This window comes from Lissotriton vulgaris, chromosome 10 (genome assembly GCF_964263255.1).
Source record: "Lissotriton vulgaris chromosome 10, aLisVul1.2, whole genome shotgun sequence".
Lineage (NCBI taxonomy): Eukaryota > Metazoa > Chordata > Amphibia > Caudata > Salamandridae > Lissotriton > Lissotriton vulgaris.
Window position 1 is genome coordinate 345,040,145 of NC_141698.1, and position 25,399 is coordinate 345,065,543.

The following is a 25,399-nucleotide window of genomic DNA, read 5'->3' on the forward strand; positions in this document are numbered from 1 at the left end:
CACTCACCCTCAACCCCTCACCCACCCTCACTCACCCTCAACCCCTCACCCTCACTCACCCTCAACCCCTCACTCACCCTCACCCTCACTTACCCTCACTCACCCTCACTCAGCGCAACCACAGCATCTTAAACTAAATATATTTTATAAACTTTAAGCTATTGGCAATATAAAATAAAATCCATTTTATTTACGTATTAATTATTATTTTTTTTTAAAGCCATTGATTTTTTTTATTTCAATACATATAAGTCACATATAAGTCCCGTTAATACAAAACATGTTGCTTTACAAATGCTAGAGGTGTCACATTTACAAAAATTATAACTATTGGCTTTGTAAAGAAGAAAGCTATTAATTTCGCTATTTAGAAAAAACAACACATAAATAAATAAAAAAAAAATAACACCTATAGCTCAAACTTTACTACTGCGAGACCTATTGCATTTCCAATGCTTGTTTGTAATCGTCTTTGGAAGGGGGAGCCGGAAGCGCCCCACGAAAATGGGTCTTTAGGCAATATAATGACCGCATTTAAGACAACATGGCGGCAACTTGGAGGAAAGAGCGCTCTCAAATCAACTGTTACGTTTCAATGACTGGAAAAATACGGAAATGCAACCGCCATTTTAGTACGGTCACATTCGAGATCTACGCTGCAGTCCCTTTTTTGTTTTAATGACAGGTGCCTGTAACAGTAGGCAAAGCCGGCAAACGAAGATAGAGGACGGTACGGAGCACCTAGTGGCTCAGAAAGGTTTGAGGGCGTTTACTTCCCCTCGCCGGTACCAGAGTCAGTGTGCCGGTGACCACGCTTCGTGCTTCTCGCCAGGGACCCTGTATCACCGCAGCCATAGGACTGTGTGCTAACTCCACCGGCCGGCAGTCCTTACCCCGGAGCATGGAAGAGGCGCTGGAGGAGTTAGTGCACTTCACAGTGGAGGAGCTGCCTAACCGTGGCTATGGGGTGATGGAGGAGATCCGGAGGCAGGGCAAGCTGTGCGACGTAACGCTGCGGGTGAGAGCTGGCTTTTCAAGATCATCTGTAAACTGGAGGGTTTGGGGTTCCCATAGGGTATGTCTGAGGGTGGATCCCATAGGGTATGTCTGAGGGTGGTTCCCATAGGGTATGTCTGAGGGTGGTTCGCATAGGGGATGTCTGAGGGTGGATCCCATAGTAGGGTTTGTCTGAGGGTGGATCCCATAGTAGGGTATGTCTGAGGGTGGATCCCATAGTAGGGTATGTCTGAGGGTGGATCCAATAGTAGGGTATGTCTGAGGGTGGATCCCATAGGGTATGTCTGAGGGTGGATCCCATAGGGTATGTCTGAGGGTGGTTCCCGTATGGTATGTCTGAGGGTGGATCCCATAGGGTATGTCTGAGGGTGGATCCCATAGGGTATGTCTGAGGGTGGTTCCCATAGGGTATGTCTGAGGGTGGTTCACATAGGGGATGTCTGAGGGTGGATCCCATAGGGTATGTCTGAGGGTGGTCCCCATTGGGGATGTCTGAGGGTGGTCCCTATTGGGGATGTCTGAGGGTGGTCCCCATTGGGGATGTCTGAGGGTGGATCCCATAGGGTATGTCTGAGGGTGATTCCCATAGGGTATGTCTGAGGGTGGTTCACATGGGGGATGTCTGAGGGTGGATCCCATAGGGTATGTCTGAGGGTGGTCCCCATTGGGGATGTCTCAGGGTGGATCCCATAGGGTATGTCTGAGGGTGGTTCCCATAGGGGATGTCTGAGGGGTCAGTAAGACTGAGTGGGCACGGTGGTATCAACAAACGGACATTCGGGGTATAGAGAGGTCAGGGAAGAAGGCGTGTTATTTCAGCAAAGGGTGCCCAGTAGAAAACTGGAGATAACTGTGGACCACGATGGAGTGGAACAAAAACGAGGCAACTAATTTGTTTAGACTAGAGTGACTAGGTGTGTGTCGGGGAGAGCGTAGTTCGGGGACCTTAAAAGGGTTAACAATGACAAATATGGATTGACAGGAGGCCAAGATGTTGGACAAGGAAAACAGTTGTCTTAAGCAGAGAAATAAAGACAATTGGGGCAGTTCTGGTTCTAATTAGAGTTTATTATGAGAACTGCACTATGTGAAGGGAGTGGGTTCAGCAAGGCATAAACGGGTGTATATTTGTTTCCGGAGAGGAACTCGTGGGCAATTCAAGACCCATTTTATTGTTGTATGTATACGTTTTGATAAATGATTCCATATATATTTTTCGCCAGGCTTCAAAATGATTATGTATTACGTTTATGAATTAGTTGCACAGTCTGAATTTTATATAATCTTATGAATTTATGGAGCCTGTAGCAGAGATCTTTGTGTTCCCAGTATATGTAAAGGAATAATAATGGTTATATAACACTGGATGTTAATGCATGTGCTGGACAGTTCTGTGTTTTCTCATGTGCCAGTTTTGAATCAAAGTAGCATAGAGGGTTAATGAGTCTCCTGCAAAGCACATTATTTTACATGCAGATGCCAATTTTTTAAATTTATGTAGCTATGTAAGTGGGTTACTGCATTTAACACAATTATCCTTTTGTTACTTTAGGTTCATAAATTGTTATCCTTCTAATATAGCACAGTGAACTATGAAGGACTTGTGAATCTTACACCTTATAACCCTCACTGTCTTATGTAACACATCCTGTACATTGATTTACACACATTATTTATTGTCAACGTACAATGTGTGTGATGTAAAGTGTTATGATGCTTTGCATCGGAATGAGTAGCACTATTAAAGAAATAAATACTAGGATAGACCAAAACATCTGACGTTCTTACAGTTCATTCATACATCTTACATACAGGGACTGAACAAAATCAGAAACATGCCTTTCTTAATTCACTGTGAACAGATACGCTGTGTGCCTGTGTATCCTCTCCATTGCATTTAGGTGTGAGGCTCCAGACAGCTCCCAGCCAAGGTACTTGACAAAAGGAGGCCTAATGGCCCCTTAACTTTGGTCTTTGTTTTGGGCCAATTGGAATTTAAAATAGGAAATCCCCTCCCCACCTGTACGTTGCTCCTCCGAAGGAAAGCGGACAATGCACAAGCATTTCTGAAAGTGTCCTGGTGTCTGAAACTTACACTGGAACAAATTCAGTATATTTTAGTAGGGCACAACTCCTTGGCATTGTGGACGGTGTCCACCCTTTGAAAATAGTGGGTAGATTCTGTTTACCTGCGTGTACCCCTGACTTCTGCCCTGGATACTGGAGTCTGTGGAGACTCGAATGTAAAGTATTTTTCTGGTCATGTAGTGGATGGTGGAAATCAAATTACGGCAACAGATATTAATTTTTTTTCTCCTGAAGTGTGGTTCATGTTTCATATTCTTCAGTTACAGAGATCAGGGGGCCCTTTGTTGACTTCAAAGTTCCACAACACTTAATTGTCTGTGCCGTTTGAATAGTATGACGTGCTTATAGCACTGTCAGTTGCCCAGCGCCCACTATTTGGCTGATAAATCGTTAATTAAAGAAATGTGCCTAAAGGTAAATTCTGTTAATATCTGAATATGGAAGCTTTCCATCTACTTCCTGCATTGCAGGGTAGCCAGAGGGCTGGCAATGAATACTTTTACATAACACATCTGATTGCTTATCAATAATCTTTAATACCACTGAGGCTATGATGCTCTTCCCACTCCTGACTGTAAAAAGGTGCATTACTCCATAATGGGAAAAGGCAGTGTCCCCAAAAGGTAATTTAAACAGGCAACCGAGCGTTTTTGCAGCCTAGGGCAGTGGTTACCAAACTTTTTTGACCTGTGGCTCCCTTGACCTAACCAACAGTTGGCCGTGGCTCCCCACCATTTTTTTTTACCAGTGGATGGGTGGGGGTTATGTACTTCCTGTTGTCTTACTTAAAGTAAATGAGACGCAATGAAGGTATTATAATAGGTGGAATGCTTGAATTATTAATCTCATCTTTCACTTCACTCATCTATCCATCCTTTTGTCCATCTACCCCCTTCCACTCACTCATCAATCCTTACATCCACCCTTTCATTCATCCATCCATTCACCATAGCACTTATCAACTCATCCATCTACCCATTCACTAGCCCATCATCTACCCTTTCATTCATCCATCCATCCTTTCACGCACCCATCCACCAATTTACGCGCCCATCAGGTGCCCTTTTACTCATCCATCCATCCTTTCACAAACCCTTCCACCCTTTTACCCATCCATCCACCCTTCCACCCATACATCCATCTGTCTATTTACCTTTTCTCTCATCCATACTTTCACTCATCCATCCATCCTTTCTTTCATTATCTATCCATCCCCCCCCTTTCATTCATCCATTCATCCTTTCAGTAATCCATCCAGCCATTCAGACATTCCTTCACTTATTTACTCACCCACCTTTTCACATTATGAGCTGAGCCTTTGTCTGCAGAGTTGCAGGCAGAAGAGGCCTATCAAGAACGAACTACAGCAAGGGGTGGGGTGTTGGAGAGTTCACTATGCCCCTGCTCATAGGCAGACTGAAAATGTAGAAGTCATGAGTCACACATGATGCTCAGTGCCAGGATGTGAGGGGATTGTAACATGGTGTTGTTTAAAGGGCTTTAAGTGGTTTAATAAAACTGGGGGGTCTCTTCAAAGGGTGTGTTGGATGTAATTAAGAGCGTAATTTAAAACACCTAGGCCAAAAATCTGCTCTTAGCATAGTGTTGCGCCCGACTGGTATTATGTTATTTCTGTCATTGCATCCAGATATATAATACAGCAAGTATCAATACACCAACAACAAGCCAGGACTATTGGCTTTGTCAATGGTTGCTAGTTCCTTAAAATAAAAAAGCAGCAACCAAGGCTTTGTTGAATAAAATACTTCAGTTCTAAAATGATGAGACAGAGAAGAAAGAACGATAACCCGTTCTTTTTAGTATTACATCTTTTTATTGTTAAGCAGCAAAGGAGAACATTGCATCTAGTACAGCAACTGGTGCCCATACTTGCACAAGACGGTGGAGAACAGTTTAATAGCATAAAAACGTCCATGAGATGCTCCAACTGTGAATGTTAACACAGCAAGCCGCCTACAACCCATCCGGCCCGGCCGCGTCTTAAAGTCTAAAAAGCAGATGCATGCTGTGTTGATTATGAAACAAAAAGAAAAGGAAGGAAGGAAATGGGAAAACAAACCCCTGCCCCCCCTCCTCCCGCACCCACCCCCTTCCTTGTCCACAGTGCAAAGAAATACACTATAAGGTGTCACCTCTCAGCTAGATTCCAGAGGTTGCAGATCCACCTGCGGGTTTGCGTTTGTGTGGCGGCGCCTTAGGTTCCGGGAGTGGGGTGTCCGCAAGGCATAGCAATCGCACGTATCGGGGGCAACTCAGTTCTCGAAATTCTCCTGTTAGCAGGGTCAAGAATGGCCGCCAAAGTTCTGCAAATTCTCCTCCCCTCCCCGCTGCAGCCAGTGACAACTTCTCCATCCCCAGGATCGCCCAGAGCCTACGTAGCCAACCTATTTGTAGGGGCGGTTGGATGGCTCTCAGTGCGCTACTATATTTTGCAGCGCCGCCCCCAGTGCAATCGCAATAAGCCTCCCTTTCCTGGATTTCAAGGGGTACATCAAGGCGTTAGGAAGGCCAAGCAGGACATAAGCAGGGAACCTGGGGAAGTGGGTATCTAGGTGTGTGTCTATCAAATCTAGGATTGAGTTCCAGTAAGGCTGTAGGCGGTCGCAGCTCCAGAGTAAGTGCTCCACTGTCCCCAGTTCCCCACACCCCCTCCAACAGCGGTCACTAACTCGGGGGTCCCATCGATGTAGGCGTTCAGGCGTGTGGTACCAGTAGGTGCCCACTTTGGTCATAGTTTCGGTAAGACCCGTGTGATAGGCAGAGTGTCTGGCCCTGTAGTAAACCCCCCTCTCACTCCTTGCGTGTGAGCTGTCTCCCCAAATCTTTCTCCTACCTGGCCCTCCCTGCGTTGTAAGTGTATATGTTAGTGAGGAGTAAGTGTTGGTACAGATCTGAAATCCATTTTTTGTCAGAGGTGCGTGTCAACAGCCATTTCTCGTATGGGGTGAGGAAGCGCTGTGCACTGGGCCTAACCGATGGCTGTAGAGCCCAATGGCGAAACCGCAGGTAGGGCAAGAGATCTGTTTCCGGTATGCCGTTGTCCTCTTTCACCTTTTGAAAGGGGAGGATGCCCTTAAGATCAAACATGTGACCTAAATCCCTGCATGGTGTAGACCTCCACCTCACGAACTGCCGGGGGAGAAGTCAGGGTTGTCGAAGAGCGGCGTCATCGGGGAGGGGAAAGAGGTGAGTTCTCGCTTAACAGCCATTTTGTCCCATATATCCAGGACGGTGCTTGTGATTAGCGATGCGTAGAGTTTGGGAGGTCTATGGCAACGTGGCAGGAATGGGACACCCTGAAGCGTGCGGCCCGCCACTGCTTGGTCTTGAAAGAGCCAGTGTTTGCCAGATTCCAATTGGTGCCACTCCACTAGAGTGCGAAGCTTGGTCGCCTGGAAGTATAAAGTGAGGTCGGGCATTCCCACTCCGCCATGTTCGGGGGGGAAGAATGGCGATTGTGTGTTTAAACCGTGGGCGGCGACCGTTCCAGACAAAGCGCGTTAGGTCCGCTTGTGTCTTCTGGAGCCATCCCATCGGCACGCGTATAGAGAGGGTCTGAAACACATAAAGAATCTGCGGCAGTAAGGTCATCTTGGTCAGGATAATGTGAGGTGTTTCCATCTCCTGAGGGTGTCGCGAAGGCGCGAGCGAAGTCTGGCATAGTTGGCATCCGCGGTGCCTCGTATCGTCGGAGCCAACAAGACCCCCAAGTAAGGAATGGTAGACGTTGACCACTGCAGGTCAAACTCTGCTTTGGCATCCGCCAGTACTTCTGGTGACAGCGATATGTTCAGTGCTTCTGATTTCTCCACGTTAATCTTAAAGCCTGATGCCAGCGCGAAGGTGTGGAGTTCAATAAAGAGCGCTCGAAGAGATTGCATCGGGTTGGTCAGGGAGAGTAAAATGTCCTCTGCGTACAGACTGATTGTGTGCGTGTCCCCGCCGAACTGGATGCCTGTAATGAGGTTATGCTGCCTAATACGTTGCGCCAATGGCTCCATATCGAGCGCGAACAGGAGGGGGGGGGGAAACCCTTTCTTTTGAACTTGTTTTAAATGCTTCTTTAAATGAAGTGTTCTCTAACGTTGCAGCTTGGGCGTTTTACTTTTTATCTAACAGAATGCCCTTCTGTACACTGAGGCAGGAGGAGGGCGCCACATACTTTAACACCCCAGACTGCCCCATTGTCAATGGTCGGGAGGGGCTGGTCTTGTGCTCTAGGAGGAGTGCGAGGCTGCTCCATCAGCGGGGGTGAGGGCGAGGCCTCTCACAGGGGAGCAGCACTGCTCCTGTGATGGCCAAAATTACAGACAAAAGGCGTACGGACGGTCCGTGAAATTTACGGACAGTTGGTCACCCTAGACTGTGCGCGGCGCCCCTGGCACCTCATTACGGCGCAATAGGGCGCCGCGGCGCACAGTTTGGGAACCACTGGCCTAGGGGGTAGCAACAGATGCTATAGGCCCTAATGAAAGCAAGGAAAATAGTTCAACTTGCTATCAGTTAGGTAGCAAAATGCACAACAAGAGGGAGACAGGGAGCTGCAGAGAGGTTAGTACCCTTGTTCCTAAGAAAAAACATCGAATAACATTTGCGTACCCTTCCTAGTACAGTGTGTTTTCAGGTGAACAAATGGTACATGCATGGGAGGGGCTCTTCCTATTTAGGAAGTACTGCCCTCAGACATTTGTAAGAGTGTCAGTCTTCAACTTCGGGCGTTTGCTCCTGGTGGGGTTGGCTCGTTAGTGGAGATCTTTCGTGCAAAAATCTGTGATGGTGAGTGTGGGACATGTGAAATAGGTAAAAATACCGATTTATTCTTGGGTCCCTTTGGTAAGGATAAAAGCAGTGTCTAAATGGTTAGCTCCTAATGATGAGGAGAAACAATTCAGCCACCATTGTATGTATATTTATATTTATATTTTTAACCTTTTTTAAACTTTGCCTTTTTCATATCCATCTCCCTGAAAGAGCCCTCTCACTGGGCCCGTGGAGTATTGCTGCGCCGATCCACGAGGAGCAAGTGCCCGATGATGAAGCATGACAACCTTGCAGGTGTGTGATGGCACTACTTCCTAAATTGGAAGATACCCCTCTAATGTACCATTTGTCCACCTGAAAATATGCACTATTTGAAACGATTACCCTACTGTTCATTGCGTAGTAAAATACAGCCATAAATTGGCTGCAGAAGGCCCCTCGAAAATCTAAGCCTCAGTGCCCAATCAATATTGCAAGGTAGGTCTTACATATTGGCATTACTTTGTTAAAATAAAAGCAGCTTTATAGAGTAGAGCAAGAGTTGGCACAGTAACATATAATCACAAGAAGTGTGTATACTGTTTTAAGTGCATCAGAGACAATGCCCTGACGAGGAGTTCCCTGTAATGCCGAATTAAAATGACAACAGCCTCGCTGAAGTGCACCGGTTATATCCTCTTTTTTTCATAGCTTGGTAGAGAGGTTTATGAAACACCAGAAGTCCCCGTTAGTGGACCCAGGGTAGTACTTAGGTTGTGCTAGTGAAGCAGACAGGTTTGTTATCTTTCCTGCATTGGGGATGATTCTTGGCCTAACACAGTTGCAAAATCAGTGAGATTTCCGTAATTGCGTTGTACTAGCCTGCACTACTGTGATTTTGCAATCGAGGCAACACACAGAATAGGAAATTTGACATAACAGGGTCTGAGAGTGGTATAGCTGAAATTGGTTCATAGTGCTGGAGACACAGTTACATCAAGTGTACTAATTCATATTTAACTTTCCATAAAATGATTGTGGTCAACAGCAGCTGGGTGCTGCTCCTCCTCCGCCACCCATTATCTGTTAAAAAGTTTCTCAGCAGGAGGGACCTTCAGTGCCTTTTCCCCATGCAGTGGTCCTCGTCTACGGTGCCATACCTGGGGATTCTGCTGGCGCCCACATTGCCTGAGATGGTTACGGCCAATTACACTTCCCTCAGCAGGAAGATCAAGGAGGAGCTTGGCCGCTGGAGCAAGGGCCTACTGTCCTGGCTGGGTCGAATCGCGGCGGTTAAGATGACGGTGCTGCCCCAGATTCTGTATCTTTTTCGTGCTCTACCTCTCCAGCCCCCGGCGCAGGCTGACATCTCCCGCTTTGTCTGGCAAGGCCGCAAGCCGCGGATGAAGAGGGTCCTCTCCACGCTTGCCCCGGAGGCGGGGGGTCTAGCTATCCCGGACCACCGTAAATACTTTCAGGCGGCGCAACTGCGATACCTAGTGGAGTGGAGCAGGTGGGAGTCCGACAAACACTGGCTTTTTCAAGACCAGGCGGTGGCGGGCCGCACCCTACAGGAGGTTCCATTCTTGCGCCGCGCGCATCGTCCGGCTAACCTTTACGCCTCTTTTGTTACGCGGGTCCCCCTGAGGATGTGGGATGCAGTCTGCGAGGTTCGTGACCTTACCACCTTCCCTTCGCCGTTCACACCCATAGTGGGTAACCCGGACTTCTCCCCAGGGATGGAGCCGGGAGCTTTTTCCCATTGGGTTAGTGCGGGCTGCAGGGCGCTTTTCCAGATCTACGGGCCTGAAGGCGTGATTCCTTTTCAGCAACTTCGGCCTGACGGAACTGGAAAGAATGCACTATATGCAGGTCCGGCACTGGGCTCTCCAACCCCAGGTGCGTGACACCGCTGCTCGCCAAATCACACCGTATGAGAGGTGGTTGGTGACCCGGACCTCTGATGCTAAGCTGATTACCGATTTGTATAAATTCCTACAACCCCCGCCGTTTCACTATTATAACCCAGGGAGGGAGCGCTGGCACAGGGAATTGGGTAGGACACTCAGCCACAAGGAATGGGACAAAATTGCATATCGGGCGCGGCACTCTGCATATCACACGGGCCTTACGGAGACCTTTACTAAGGTGTCCACTTATTGGTACTACACCCCGGAGAGACTGTATGAAATGCATAGACACACTGACAAGGGGTGCTGGCGAGGCTGCGGACAGGAGGGTACCCTCTCACACATTCTTTGGGCTTGCCCCGTGCTGACCGCTTATTGGAAGGAGGTTTTGGACGAGGTGGATAAGCACTTTGAGATCGAGCTGCCGCGCTTCCCAGCGTATGTCTTGTTGGGCCTTCCCAATGATCTAATGTACCCGTTGAAGTCCCGCAGGGGTAGGCAGATCGCAATTGCGCTGGGCTCAGCGGTCCAGAACATCCTTATCCACTGGCGCACCACCACCGTCCCCTCCATTACGGGTTGGTTGCATAGGCTCTGGCAGGTGTTGGGAATGGAGAAGATGTCGCTTACGGTGGCTGGGGAGGTAGACCAATTTGAAGAGCTGTGGCAACCCTTCCTAGCGCTACTGTCCACCGAATTCCGGGAGCTCACCTGCCCGAGGTACCTTAGACTTCTTAGGCTGACGCCACCGATGACCCCGGCGGATTAGACTGAATGGGGGGCGGGATCTTGGGGGGTGGGGTGCGGGCTATTTGGGGCGGGTTATCCTAGTACAGGGCCATTGGACGGGGGAGTTGGGGTGTTGTTTTCTTCATTTTTTCCTTATGGGGGGGTTGAGGGATCGGGGGGATTGGGTTGTGCTTTGATGAGTCGCTAATGGCTTTCCGTGCTCAGCGTTGGGTGGGGTGTTGAAGTGCACACAAGGGTTCCACAGATTGCTTATTCGCCTTTCATTTGCTGTGCTTTTCTTCTGGACCAACGGACTGCTTTTCACCAACGCTCCTGAGTTGCACTTTCTTCCATTATTGTACTGTATGTAACCTTAACCTCCTATTCCCCTCCCCCATGTTTTTTGTCTTAATAAAAATGCTTTAAACCTAAAAAGTTTCTCAGCAAATAGTTGTTTTATATTGCAGTGTTCTCATTTTACAGAAAGTGGTTTTTAAATCGTGAACCTCATAATAGTGACACTAACGCAGTTTAACACGTCCGTGTGGTAAATGCAGTGTCAGTAGAAAGGTTTATTGTTGCAGCGTGAATCATGCAGTGAAAGAAGCATTACTACCAGGGCACGAGTCTGGGGTACAAGTGGGTGAATGGCGTTCACCCCCTATTTTCACAGGGTGAATGCCGTCCACCCTGCCAATAATTTGGGCCCCACTGAAAAATGTGCTGAACTCTTCCCGGTGTAATTTCCAACACCCGGGACACTTTCAGCAGCGCCTGCACATTGTCTGCTTTTTAGGTTTCGCCTGGGGCACGGAGCTCCTAGCTCCGCCCCCAGGAGAAATCTTTTGTTTTTGCAGTATGGGGGACTTGAATCCGCCCCTTCTTTCATTGGCTAGCTCCATAAATGGAGGCTACCCATTGGAAGATGGATCTGTCCGTCAAGGCTGGACGAGATTCGGGGGCGTTCCCGCGTTTTTTTTCCCTCTTCACCCACTTCTGTTCGTCATCGCGGCGGTGGGTGTGTGGTTTTTTTTTTTTCCGAGTCGGCCTGTTTTGTTCCTTTTACAAGTGTCTGTTGTTGGAGTTGGCTGCAAGATTCGAGTTCCCACGATCAGGTAAGGAGCATTTTGTTTATAAATGTGTTTTCACTTTGTAAGTCCCTTGCCGGTTCCAGCCCCCCCCCTCCCGCTGTCCGTGCGCCGTTCCCGCCCCCCTCTGTCCTGTGCCCGTTCCCGCCCCCCTCCCGCTGTCCGTGTGTCCGTTCCGCCCCCCTCCCCATGTGCCCGTTCCCGCCCCCCCCTCCCCTTTCACTCTCCGTTGCTTGTTCTATAAGGAATGCAAGCGTTAGTCAATCCATTTTTGTTTTAATTCCATTTTACAATGAAGAAGAATTCAGCGCCACTGAAGCGCGGCATTTCCCCTCTCTGCCCTGAAGTGTCATGGAGGAAAGTTTCCGATCCATACGGAGTCCAAGACGGAGTCAGGAAACATTGCCTCAGCCGCAGCGATGCCTCCTTGGACGGAGCCCCTGCGGGCCGGCGACATGTGTACTAATAAAGCGGTAAAGGCGCTATCTACAGCCTCAGTGACTTCGGAAATAATATTCCTTGCAGCAGCACAGTTAGCTGTTTTCAGCACTGTCCAATTCCAGCCACTGTCCCATTCCATCCACTGACCTATTCCGACCATGGTGCCTAAGCACTCTAAGTGACTCTGAAGCTGTGGCTGCCACGGGTTGGAGTCCGCTGCACTTTCAGTGGGGCAGCTGACACTTCTCAGCAGGCGTTTTACCAGAGCTTTAAGTGGAATGAAAAAAATGGGGAGGGGGGCGGGCTCTAAAAGGGTCGAGGCCTATTAAATTAAGTACGTGGCGTAAATATTTAAAAACGAAATTTCGCGGATTCCCCTAGTGTGTCACCTGACCATTACTGAGGACTGTGGAAGCGGGAGTGATCTACAGCATGTCTCAATCTCACCTATTCCCACCTGTTACTGTATGTGAGACATGCACCTTTTTCTCTCCATACCTTGGTCATCTGCCTATCTTAAATCGCATCTCTTTCCTCTTCCACACTCTGACTTCACTCTTTCTTGAATGCACAACCTCTCATCTATCTCCTTCATTTTACCAACTCCCAGCATGAGAGCAGCGCTGGGATTGGTCCTCGGCGCTCAGACTGTGCCTGGGAGCCTTTGACTTTTTTCCACCGGACTGTACAATGTAGCAGGGTGGAGAAATGCTAAGTGTGCATGACGGCTTGGCCAGCCTAGGTCAGCTGGCCAATAAGTCCTGCGCACTTAGTAGTGCCCTTCACCCAGCTCCCCCACTGCTGTTGTAGAATGCATGGCCCGCCCTATGAAGTGCCGCTGGCATCCGCAAGTAAGAAGAAAAATAAAATCATAAAATTGGTAAATTATTTTATTTTTCAAGTGTTTCCCTCTGCTGCCATCTAGTGGGGCGATGCTCCTCCACCATAACGGAGGAGACGCCCTTGTGTACTCTCTGCACAGAGGCCAAGGATTGGATGGCCTCTATTCAGAACACCTCTCTGACTCACTGACCGGCACTGTGAGAAGTTCGAATTGCCTTCAGCCTCAGCTCCAGAGCTTTCGATTGTGGTCCGTTATAAACACCAGGAGACGATTCAGGTGAAAGCATGCACTATACGAAATTTAAAAAAAACTGAAACACAATATCCTTGAAAAAGTTAACACTTAAGGAATGCAAGATTAATTAACCCTTTAGGTGCGTGATTTGAGCTGGAGAGGTCTTGCCTTTCTCTCCAGCATTACTTCATTCATCCATTCAAATAAGTGACATCTGTTTTTAGCGTATCCTGTGACTCGTTTGTCTTGTGCAACTCTCCTCGTGTGACTGCCGCTTTATGAGTCTCTCCAGGCAGCAAAAGTACCACTCCTCGCCCTACCTTAAGACCCTTCCATGCTGCTGGCGTGCCTGTATGTCCTCTGCAACTCTCACTGCTGACGGCAATCCTTGCTGCTCCACCCTTGACTGCTTGCACTGTACAATGTGCTGAGGAGCCCCCCTCCCACCCTCCCTTGACCACATATGTGCATTCACATGCAGGTAGCCCCTCTTCAATTCTAACACCTCCGAACTGTCCGGGTTTTTCAGCAATTTGAATTCTGGGCCTTGTAGTTTTTCTCACTGAGCGTATACGCCTACAACTTCATATAGAGAGGAGTTTGCTAACTGGAACGTTCATCTGTAACCCTAACAAACTGTGGGCACGCCACATTTGATGCACGGAGTTGAATGGAGGAACAGCAGAGATTTCATGATTTGCCGAGGATCACGCGGATAGGACAAGTGTAGAAGCCGAGACCTAGGTCTGCAATAGACTGACCTGACAACGCGATTTCTCTTTTCAACCTGGGCCTCACAACAACCAAGTGCGTCCTTGTAAAAGAAAGCAGGAGAGACCTGGGCCTTTCTTTTAGAGGGGCACTCCTCTTAAAAAAAAAAACAGTTTTCTCCGTCCCGTGTACAATTATGCTGTGTTTGTAATGAGGTGATGCACAACAGATACTTGAAACTCCATGGGTCTGCAACAGGGCCTCTCCTCTTGATACTCTTCTGCAGGAGTAAATGCACAAGCCAGTTTTCATCGTTGTGCAAAATGATAACTGAAATAGTTGCAATACAAATCGCATTTGTGAGAGATTAAGCTATTGCCATTGTAAATAACAATGCCATTTATTTATCTGTTTTCAAAACCAACACATAAATAAAAAGTTTGTCATTCACAATGACAATAGCTCAAACTTTTCCAAAGGCGAAACCGTTGCATTGTAAATGCTTGTTCCATTTGCAACAACATGCAGGCAGGGATGGGGCTTTCTTATTTAAGACTACTGCTGGGCCTATAACAAAGGCCATATTTGAGGGGTCATCAGGCCTCCTTTTGTTCGGACCCTCTTGGCTGGGTGCAGTCAGGAGTCTCACACCTGATGCGAATGAAGCCGAGGGGAAACAAAGGCTCACACCTTGTTAGCACGGCACACATAATTAAGAGAGGCAGCTTTTCATTTTGTTCAGTCCCTGTTTAGGAGATATGCTTGCACTGTAGGAATTTCAGATGTGTTGCTCTTTCCCAGAATTTACACAAAGCAAATTGCATTTATATAGAGCTTACTACACCTGAGGAGGAGTTGAAAAAATTTAAGTACCGCTATTTTTTTTCTTGAATAGCCCTACTCATCCCAATGCAGGGTGTCGGAGCACTGTACATCAACATGTGCATATTACATGGACAATAAATATGTAAGTTTGCAAATGAATGTACAGGATGTGTTACATAAAACTGGGGGATTGCAAGGTGTAGAAGTTACAGATCATCTTCCATAGCTCACTGTGCTATTATCCTCGTAATGCGCTAAAACATACTCGTGATAGACCTGCTAAACATATATGTGAGGACTTTAGATCTGTTGTCACTTCTTGTGATGCCACTTCCTGTAAAGTCGTAGCTTGTGATGCCACTTTCTGTGATGTCAATTCCTGTGATGTCATGCGCCATGATGTCGCGCGCCGCAATGTCACTTGCATACTGCCTAATTGGGTTAGTTCCCCAACTTCTTTTTTTAGGACTTGTGCCCTGGTTGCTACGGGTTACATGCTGTAGCTTTGTTAGTGTAGTTACTGGCGAGCGACTTAATGCTATAGGATGTTTATTGCCTGCTAAAGATAATGGTGCAATTCAACAATATCTTAGTGCAATGATGTAATCGTAGTTTAATGGTACTTTGCAAGCGGGTGCATTAATGCTGCAGTATGCTTGTTGCTGTGATTCATGATCGGTTTAGGAATGTCTGTGTACTCCATATCTCAGCTGGACAGAGTTTTATGTTAGACTATATTGTAGCATGTTCTGTCATGGTTTATTATTTATGTTGCTTAGTTCGGTTTACTCTTTGTGTGTTAGTGGCAACGGTGATTTCATTTGGTGCACTGTGCTTATACTGGATGGCAGTTATTTAATGCTCTGTGTACTAATTGAAAGTATGAATTGTTTGTCTAAGTGTTTTATTTAGTGCTAGCAATACAGTCTTGTGTTTGCCCCAGAACATGTCTAAACGCTGTAGTGATTCAGAAATTACAAATCGGTAGTATTCAGACAGTCTGAATGAGAATGGAACAGTTTATTTCTTCATGTTGCTTACTGAAAGGATAAGAAAACACAAGTTTTTTTATTTTTAGTATAGACGGTTTGTTACTTTATTTCTTGATTGTTTTCTTGGAATTAACACAAGTTACTGATATTCAAATCGACAAGCAAAAGCTCATATTGTGTGATTAGAAAAAAGTGATGGGTGACATTCTTTGATTAATGTCAGCCACTAATTCCATTCCTTTTTTTTGCCACTATTCCACTCCATACAGAGATCAACCATTTAGATATTCGTCTTAGGCCTGTTTCTTTAGCAACTATCCAGCCTAAACTGCTAGGCCGGATCTACCCAGCTTGGAACACAAGCAACCCCAGACCGGTTTCAGCCTTATTGGACAGTATGGTACTTTATCGTATCGTATTGTGTGACTGCAACATTGTTATTTAGGTTTCGCCTAGCGATGCAGCGCATGCGCTGCTTGCCTTGGCGAGATCTATTGTCGTCGGTTTCTCGGCCGAAGGTTGACAGGACATGTGCATGCGTGTGGAGGAGAGGAGATGTGCATGCGTACGGCTTGCGGCGTAATTACAACTCCTGCTTGCACTATAGGCGTGCACATCTCCTGTCTGGGCCAAAGGTTGCGGCTGCCGTGGGCGAAAGCAAAATGTGCATTTTGACTGTGACGGGAGCCCTACTTTTGTGGATAAAAGGGAACTAAACAAAAGTTAGTGCTAATTAAATGCACATTTGGGAGAATTGGCTGCGTAAAGAATGTGAAGTAATACAATTTGCTTAGAATTTAAAAGGTAAATAAAATGTTGTGATTTGGAGACTACAGACGTAGAGGTACTGGGGAGGCAGCGTGCACGGGACAACCATTTAATCACTAACTTCTGCGCTGCAACTGCGTCCTCCAGGCTTCAAATCTTCAGTGAGTCAATTAACGAGTCGTTTCTGAGCTCTTCCAAGGTGCCATTTCCGGGTTGTTCTAGGAGGTGCAGAATGGACAGAGCGGGAGAGGTCACATGTCCTACATTCCTCTGGCTGCTGCTGGTACAGGCAGCCATGCGCCGGGATATGGCCTCGTCCGAAGGCACTCAGCAAGTACGTTAAAGGAGAAAAGAATGGCAGCACTTGCAATAGTTACAGGCAAGAGCGACTCTCTTAACTATGGATTGAGAGAGCATGGTTGTGACCACGAATTGCAGCATAATGCTTGGTGCCCACTTGCTATATAGATGCCTCCTACAGGCTGTCATGTATGGCAGGCACCTTTTAACATGTTTAGCGTTTTATACATCTGCATCATGGAATCCGGGAATTTTAGTTTATTTTTAAAGACAGCGGACATGTGCTTAAAAAGTAAAGCATGAAAAGTGTTGGTTCGAAAACGAAGCATGACTGAAGGCAACATCCTTAACAGTTGGTCATATGCCCTTAGAATCTAATATTTCCATTAGTTTGTATATATTTCAGTGATTTGAAGGTACTCCAGGGGTACCCTATTTTGTGATCAGATTCTTTATTTTATTTACTTCATCACAATCAGTGTACAACATCTCATTGAAGAGTTGGTATGCCTTGCTAGCAAGATAGTCCAATGGCTCCATAAGACCATGTCTTCTGAGTATTTTAAGTCAGTGGTTCTCGCTCCAATGTGTTCCCCCTTAAGCCTGGCCAAAAGTCCCCGCTCTGCAGCCCAGGTCCGGAAGTCTTTTGTTTAAAACTATAAATTACATTGTGCCTGTCGTACTGTTTGCACACAAGTAACGTGTTTTCTTAAATGTGACATCGAAGAGGCAGATACCCTCCTACACACACTTCTTAAGTCATAAAAGGCACGCATAACTGGAGCATTTCAGGGTTCTTACTCCGTTTTTGGCTCAAGGAAAGTGGCCTCCTTGTTTTCAGACCACAGTGCTCCGGTATTGTCAGCATTCCTAAAAATATGCAAACCGAAAGTACACTCTGGTCTTGTATATTTGGGATGGTAAACCCTGAATGCCTGGCTTCGCCAATGCTTGTTTTCAGCATTGTGACCCTGTCTTTTAGGTGGAGCCTCTCTTGAAGACAGGCCCTTTTACTTCTGTTGTTACACGGTATGTCTTATTGAGACTTTAAGCACTTCTTTCTTTAAGGAGTTTCTCCTATTGTAGGCACCACATGCTTTCCTGCAACATTTAGAGCACCATGCTCGCTTTCACTTTCCGAGCAGCTGGGACAATGGAGGCTGCTTCTTTGAATAGGTCTTGCATTTAAAAGAGTTTGAGCTATTGGCATTATAAATGCCTTTTATTTAATGGTTAATTAGCAAAACAGATAAATAAAAGGCATTGTCATTTACAATGCCAATAGTTTAAACTCTTGCAAATGCGAGACCTATTGCATTGTATAATGCTTGTTTTCTTTATTTAGCGGAGTCCTAGCAGGTAAAAACTCACCAAATTATGTTTGTGAATTCAGCCATTTGAAAGGCCTTGATTAGAAACACTGGATAGTCTGCATGTATATGGTGTTCAGGGAGGTTGGTTCAGACTCTGAGGTCATTGTATCCTTATCTCTCCCAAGAAACACAAGACAGATGTTAGCTGTCATGGTGTTATTGTTGATGTGATTGTATCGTGAGAACTGCGACTCCGCATCTTACCTTCCCACAGAACAAAACTTTCGAATCATTGAAGTCCTCGGCACTGATCTGACGTAATGTGGAAATGTTGCACAAGATCTTTTTGGGTGTGGAATTGCATTATATGTGTTAACTTGGATCGACGTTAATGTCCCTGTGAAACATTGGGGTTTCTTGCGTTCTGATTTAAAGCAAGGGAGGTGGTGGCCTTGCCCAGTAATTCAGTGGATCTGGGTATAGATTAATTAGCATATGTCTATAATGGCAGATGCGAGCGAAAAACGATGCAGGCAAATCCTGCCTACAGTGGTAACTAATTGCTGATATTAATTCAGGCATTCCATCCATCACTTTTTGCTTTGGCTAATGGATTCTTTAACTGGCATAACTATTATTCTTTTTTGCAGTGCACGTATTTTATCGTACAGAACTGTCAAATTGGTTAAGAAAGAGGGAGCCTATAATAAAGAGGGCTTACATAGATGTTTTTATTATACCAACCTGCTACCTAAGGGCTGCTCTTGCATGCATACGCTGTAAAGTAATACAGAACACAAAAGGAATTCAGAAAATGTGCACCGTCGTGGTAAACAAAAGGCTGCATTGTACCTCAATGGTGTAAGGCAGGCTGGCAAGTTGAGAAAAAGCCTCTTGGGGTACCAGCTGTGTTCTGCTTTACTAAGGATCAGGCAGAGGACTGGCACTAAATAATGACTCGATTGTTTCTCCACCTATGGGAGATTGAACAAGACGTTGCAACCATTCTTATACTCTGGATTTACTTTGGCCTCCCTCTCACGGTTGCTGCTCTGAGTCATAGGCATTTAACATCCAAATTCTTTGTTGCTCACTACCCATTTGGGCGTGGTGCACACATCATTTCTATCCAAGGAGAATACTTTGTCAAATCTTCCATTGTCTGTGCCTTTCACCCTGGATACAGGCATTGCTAGTCCTGGGATAAACTGCATGGCTTATACAGATGGGATCTATGTGGGGCTCTCTAGAAATGTAATTTTCAGGATACAAAGAATCCAAATTGCTGTTGGCCGAAGTCTTCATGCTAAACAGACGAGACCAATCTGTTCCTCCCTCCTCCACCACCTCACGCTTTTGAAAATCTTAACTGGTTACCAGTGGCCGGAAGATGATCACTCAAACCCCTTTTTATTACACACCGAGAAGTCAACAGGAAGGGACCAACCATACAGTTCAAACCACAATCAAAGGAGAAACCTGAGATTCAGAATGGCCCCATACCTTTTTAAAAAAAATATTATTTTTAAAACCTACCTTCGTAGGAGTGCATTCTCAGTAGAGACATGCAGGCAATGCAATGTCCTCTAGAAGAAGTTGAACGCCACCTGCAACCACCGTAAATGTAGAAGAGCACTAGAAACCAGGTTTTTCCCAAACTGCAAAACTAACTCACAGACCTAAGCCCTAACCAGTGCATGCTTCTTACGATCCTGTCGGAGTTAGAAAAGGAAAATAGAAATGCTACAATATAAAACGTCTACGTTTGGCCTCGCTCCATTCCAGGGAGCCAAATCTAGGGCCTGAAATTCACTGCACTGTACGGAGGACCTATCTTATGTTTATTCTCTTATGTGTTAGAAGGACTTTTAAAGCCTCATAGAAGGTGTGGGAACATTGCATTCATTTAGATTCCTGCATCTACCTATATGGGTACTTTGGGCCAGCTGTGGGGAGTAGCTTGCCTGCCAGCTGCATCATATTGATGATGGGACCGTACCACACTTATTATTGAGGCTCCGGCTTATGTGATCCCCATTTTCTTTTTCTTGTGGCATACATTGGTAGTTCAAAAATGGCACTGAGTGTAGCTTCTTAGGATTTATTCTAATATGTTTTTATACATTATTGTTCGAATATTGGTTGCAGCTTGTGTGTTTTCATTGGTTTCATGAAGGGTTATTGAGATGTCTCCAGTACTAACACATTTTCAGCTCCTGTTACTGAGGTCCAGTCGCACTATGAATGGTTAATTATTGTGTGTATATGTATATGTGTGTATATATATATATATATATATATATATATATATATATATATATATATATATAAGCAGAAGTTTAAAATATTTGCTCTATATAAAGGATGGTGTTCTACCAAAATTCCAGCTGCCTGGATTGGTCTTTAATTTTTCTGAGTTATGGTAAGGAAGGCCTCGAGAATTGGACACTAGTGCCACCTGTTCTTTACATCTCTGTGTGACTGCAAAACTTGCAGCAGAAACTATGTAAAACCAGTTCATTTTTCAACAGTTTCCAATCATGCCTTTATCCTCACCATGCAGATCCCAGCAAATGTTTTTGACACAGGTTCTCTCCCGCTTAATAGTGCCATCTCCTAATGCTGCGCATGTGTGCCTATTTATCCCCTTTCCCACGAGAAGCAGTTACTTGCACTTCTTATTGACACTGAAATCTTATTCTGGTTACCCTTGTCTGCTCCTCACAACTACCACGCCTTCCCCTCGTACTGATAGACATTGCTTTCTCCTCATACATCTTGAGATTGCTGTGTCTTCGCATTGCTCGCCAGCCTGAGATCCATCAATTTCCCACTGATGTCAACTCCTCAGTCTACCCAGAAGTGTCCTTCCCTTTGCAGACTTTTCTTACGCCCCTTGCTTCTCTCGTGCCTGCTTTGTAGGATAATGTAGAAGTTTAGATTCCATGGGCAGTGTTCCCTTGGATGTCAGTGCTTAAGTGGCCTACAGTGTGCGTGAAGTGATTTTCCTTTTTAGGTCTCGACTATTCTATTCCGCAGAGATAGATAGGCGAGATTAAAGTAGGCAGTTCAAAAACTCTACGAAACTTGCGGATCGCGTACAGTTCATGTGAGCTATGCGCTTGCACGCCATCGCCAGCCACCTCACACCACCATTTGTCTGTGCCTCGCATCAGACTTCAAAGGCTGCCGCTCCCCCGCCCACCCCTGCAACAGCATTGCCGAGAGCTTGTTTTCCGCTGTCCCTTTGTCCCTCACCTCTCACGTTCTTCTCTTCCTTTTTTCACTCGCCCCTTCCATCACTCGCTTTTTATTGAATACATGAACTTATTTCCCTCCCGGTGTGCACGGCCTTCATAGCTCGACCTTTCTCTTTTTTTTCCATCTTTTCTGCTGCAGTTTCTCTTCCATTTGTCTCTCTCTCCTCCTGTTTCACATCTTTATCTCCACCTTCCCCCTGCCTTGGCATCTCTATTTCTTTCTCTCTCGATTCCACCATTCCTCCTACTTTACCCTGCCTCACTCTTTTTACTCTACTTTCCGTCTCACTGTTTTCTTTCTCCCGTTTATCTATTTTCGCCATTTCCATTCTCTTCTTCTCTCTGTCCCTTACCTCTGTCCTATCCTCTTTCTCCCGAGTTATCCGGTCTCCCCTCCTCTCACTGCTCTCCCACTCCCTGCACTCTTCTGTTCTCTCCGTGTCTCCCCGGTTTCTCTACCTTTGCTCCTGGCGGTCTTATTTTAAGGTCTCCCCTGGATGTCCTTCCTCCGAAGAGGCTCAGCCCGTACCCCATCACGCCTCTCTCATTGCCACCCCGCAGAACTGCCGCCCCCGGGCCACAGAGCTCTGCCTGTCCTGCCCCCCCATCCCAAGGGCCTGCATTAACACTCCTGACACTGGTAACTCTTGCCATTAGAAGTACACGCGCGGCCTTTTAGCTTTGTGAAACAATTCAGCGTCAGAAGGGTTTCGTGCTACAGGACCCTTTCATCCTTTAGTTAGTTACAGTTAAAATAATGTATGAAACGTTACATCTGGCTTTTACTTCTTGTCTATTTTTGTATAGCGTCTAGTGGAATGCACAGCCCCAAATGAGCCGCTTGGCGAGGAGCCGCCAGTATTTGCATGTTTGTATAGTGCCACGTACAGCTCATAAATTTCTCTCCCCCTCCCCCCTGCCTTGGCATCTTTTTTCTTCTCTCTCGATTCCACTATTTCTCCTACTTTACAAGGAATTACTCTTTTCTTTCTACTTTCCGTCTCACTGTTTTCTTTCTCCCGTTTATCTATTTTCGCCATTTCCATTCTCTTCTTCTCTCTGTCCCTTACCTCTGTCCTATCCTCTTTCTCCCGAGTTATCCGGTCTCCCCTTCTCTCACCGCTCTCCCCCTCACCACCCTGCACTCTTCTGTTCTCTCCGTGTCTCCCCGGTTTCTCTACCTTTGCTCCTGGCGGTCTTTTTTTAAGGTCTCCCCTGGACGTTCTTCCACCGGAGAGGCTCAGCCTGTACCCCATCACGCCTCTCTCATTGCCACCCTGCAGAACGGTCGCCCCGGGCCACAGAGCTCTGCCTGTCCTGCCCCCCATCCCAAGGGCCTGCCTTAACACTCCTGACACTGGTGGTAACTCTTACCATTAGAAGTACAATGAGGTGCTTGCTGAGGAGACGCCAGTATTTGCATGTTTGTATAGTGCCACGTACAGCTCATAACTTTCTAAAAAGGCGCTTGAACAGCCCCCATATTTCAGTTCTTGTTTCTTGAGAGAATGACACGCAACCCCCCCCACACCCCCCCCCCCCCCCTCCCCCGCATGCACATTGCACACCATTTGTCTGTGCCTCGGCATCGACTTCAAACCACCAGCCACTTCATGCGCGCTCCACCCCCCTACCCCTCCCACAATGCAAGACATTTCCCACCAGCCACTTCACGCGCTCCGCAGGTCATAAACAGGCCAATCTGCTCATGAATCAGCCCCCCTCCCAGCGCTGCCTGTCCTTCTTCAAAGGCAACTTGTTTTTCATTGCCGACAGTTTACAGCATGGGCTGTCTACCCTCATAGTGACGCTCCGCTTTCCTGAAGTTCAATGGGTCAGCGCAGCCCGGGCTGCTGTTTAGATGGCTCCGTAAAGAAGATGCTGCCATTAAATAAATCTATTAAAAAAAGGAAAGAAAACAAATAAATACAGTTTTAAAGAAAGGTGCTTTAATGTTTCGTGTGTAGGGAGATTTTCATGTTCGCTAAACACGAGGGCTCGTGTGCAGCTTTCTTTCCACTAAAGTCCTTCGCCCCTCGCCTTGAGCGCTCCTTGTTGCTCCCCTCACCCCATTTGCTTTCTCTTCTTCGTGTGCTGCATTTTATTCCACTCGCCCAGACCTGCTCTCTGTTGCTCCTTCCTCCTCCCCAGTTCTTCTTCGTCCTTGGCTTTCTTTAGTTTTTCAAAAATTCTTCTCCCAACCTCTGGCCTGTTGCTCTGTCCATCCGTCAACAGATCTCATCTGCTAACAGCCACGAGTACTACACATTTAGGGAATGTAGCTATCTCGTTCTTTTTATGCAACTTTATGGATTCAACATTTTTCATGCTTGTATTTTTCACAGTGTTGTTTACTGTTGTTTCGACTAATGTTCACACATTCACTTCTGTTTTTTCTTGAGAGAATGACCCACAGCCCCCCCACACCCCCACCCCACCCCCCCACCCACACCCCCCCACACAGCCACCTAATTACACGCCAAATAATTACACTGCACTCAATGCAACATATACTACCAAATACCACTCAGTGCCACATAATTACACGCCACACAATTACACTCTACTGAATACAACGTACACTCCACACAATACCACTCAGAGCCACATAATTATATGCTACATATGAACACTGTGCTCAACGCAACATACACTCCAAATACCACTCAGTGGCACTTATTTACACGCCACATAATTACACTGCACTCAATACAACAGACACTCCAAATACCACTCAGTGCCAGATAATTACACGCCACACAATTACACTCTACTGAATGCAACACACACTCCACACAATACCACTCAGTGCCACATAATTATATACTACATAATTACACTGCACTCAATGCAACATACACTCCAAACAATACCACTCAGTGCCATATAATTAAATGATAAATAATTACACTCTACTGAATACAACATACACTCCCCATATTACCACTCATTGCCACATAATTACACTCCACATAATTAGACTCTTCTCAATGCAACGTAAATACACTCCACATAATACCACTCAGTGCCATATAATTAAACACCTTTAAATTACTCTACTCAATGCAACATAAATACACTCTATCTGTCTATCTATCACCCTCCCTCTATCTTTCTATCGCCCTCCTTCTATCTATCCCACTCACTCTATCGCACCACCACAGTATCACTCAGCACCACCACAGCATCACTCAGCACCACCACAGCATCAATCTGTGCAACCATTCAACAACAACTGGCTCAAATATGTTCTCTCAATGTTTCAAGCTTTATTACAAATGTCACAAAAAGATGTTAATATTTAACTTCTGTTCCTGGATTTTCGTCACAATGAACAGAATCTTCACAAAAGTTATTTACAAAAGTTTAAGCTATTATTATAAATTACAATAACTTTTATTTAAGTATTTATTATTATTTTTTTAAGCTATTGCTATTTGTAATATCAATACATCTAGGTCATGTAAATACAGCACATTGCATTACAAATGCTGTAGGTGTCACATTTGAAAAAGTTAAAACTATTGGCATTGTAAAATGACAAAGCTATTAAATTCGCTATTTTCAACACCAACACATAAATAAAAAATGTGTCTCTTAAAATACCAATAGCTCAAATTTCCTCATGCGAGACCTATTGCATTGCAAATGCTTGTTTAGAATACTTACCCTTATTCCTGTTCCCTCCTGTCTTTATGTAACATTATTCTCTAATCCTTAGTCATGCCCCCTTTCCTGCAGCATCCTCTTATTTTGTAGCATTGTCCTCTTGAGATCTTCCCAATCCGTTTCCTACTCTACTCCATTTCACTATATTCTTCATTTGCTCTCTTCAATCAACTTCGATCGTCTCCCAATCCGTTTCCTACTCTACTCCATTTCACTATATTCTTCATTTGTTCTCTTCAAACAACTTCGATCGTCTATCTCCGTTCCTTTCCTTGCTGTTTTATGCCCTTCTTATCTTAATGCTTTCTCTCCTACTTTTCCATCACCTTCTTATTGCCCTCTTGGCTGTGGCTTACCGTCAGATCTGTTCTCCGCTTCAGTTTCCAATACTCTGCTTTAGGTACCATAATCCATCATCATTCTTTAGCTCACTCCACCACCCCAGTTCA

At 45.9% G+C, this 25,399-nt stretch overlaps 1 protein-coding gene across 2 annotated transcripts in view; it reads left to right on the plus strand.

Annotated features, from left to right (window-relative positions):
- Positions 1-658: 658 nt before the first annotated feature.
- The window catches only part of KLHL18 (kelch like family member 18), a 246,589-nt gene continuing 221,848 nt past the window's right edge, over positions 659-25,399 (plus strand). The window contains exon 1 of one of the 2 annotated variants that reach the window (XM_086941123.1): positions 659-1,018. In XM_086941123.1, the coding sequence (XP_086797249.1) occupies positions 902-1,018 (117 nt within the window). In that variant the 5' untranslated portion in view covers positions 659-901. The remainder of the gene's footprint in view (positions 1,019-25,399) is intronic. The other variant, XM_086941122.1, reaches the window with a different exon arrangement.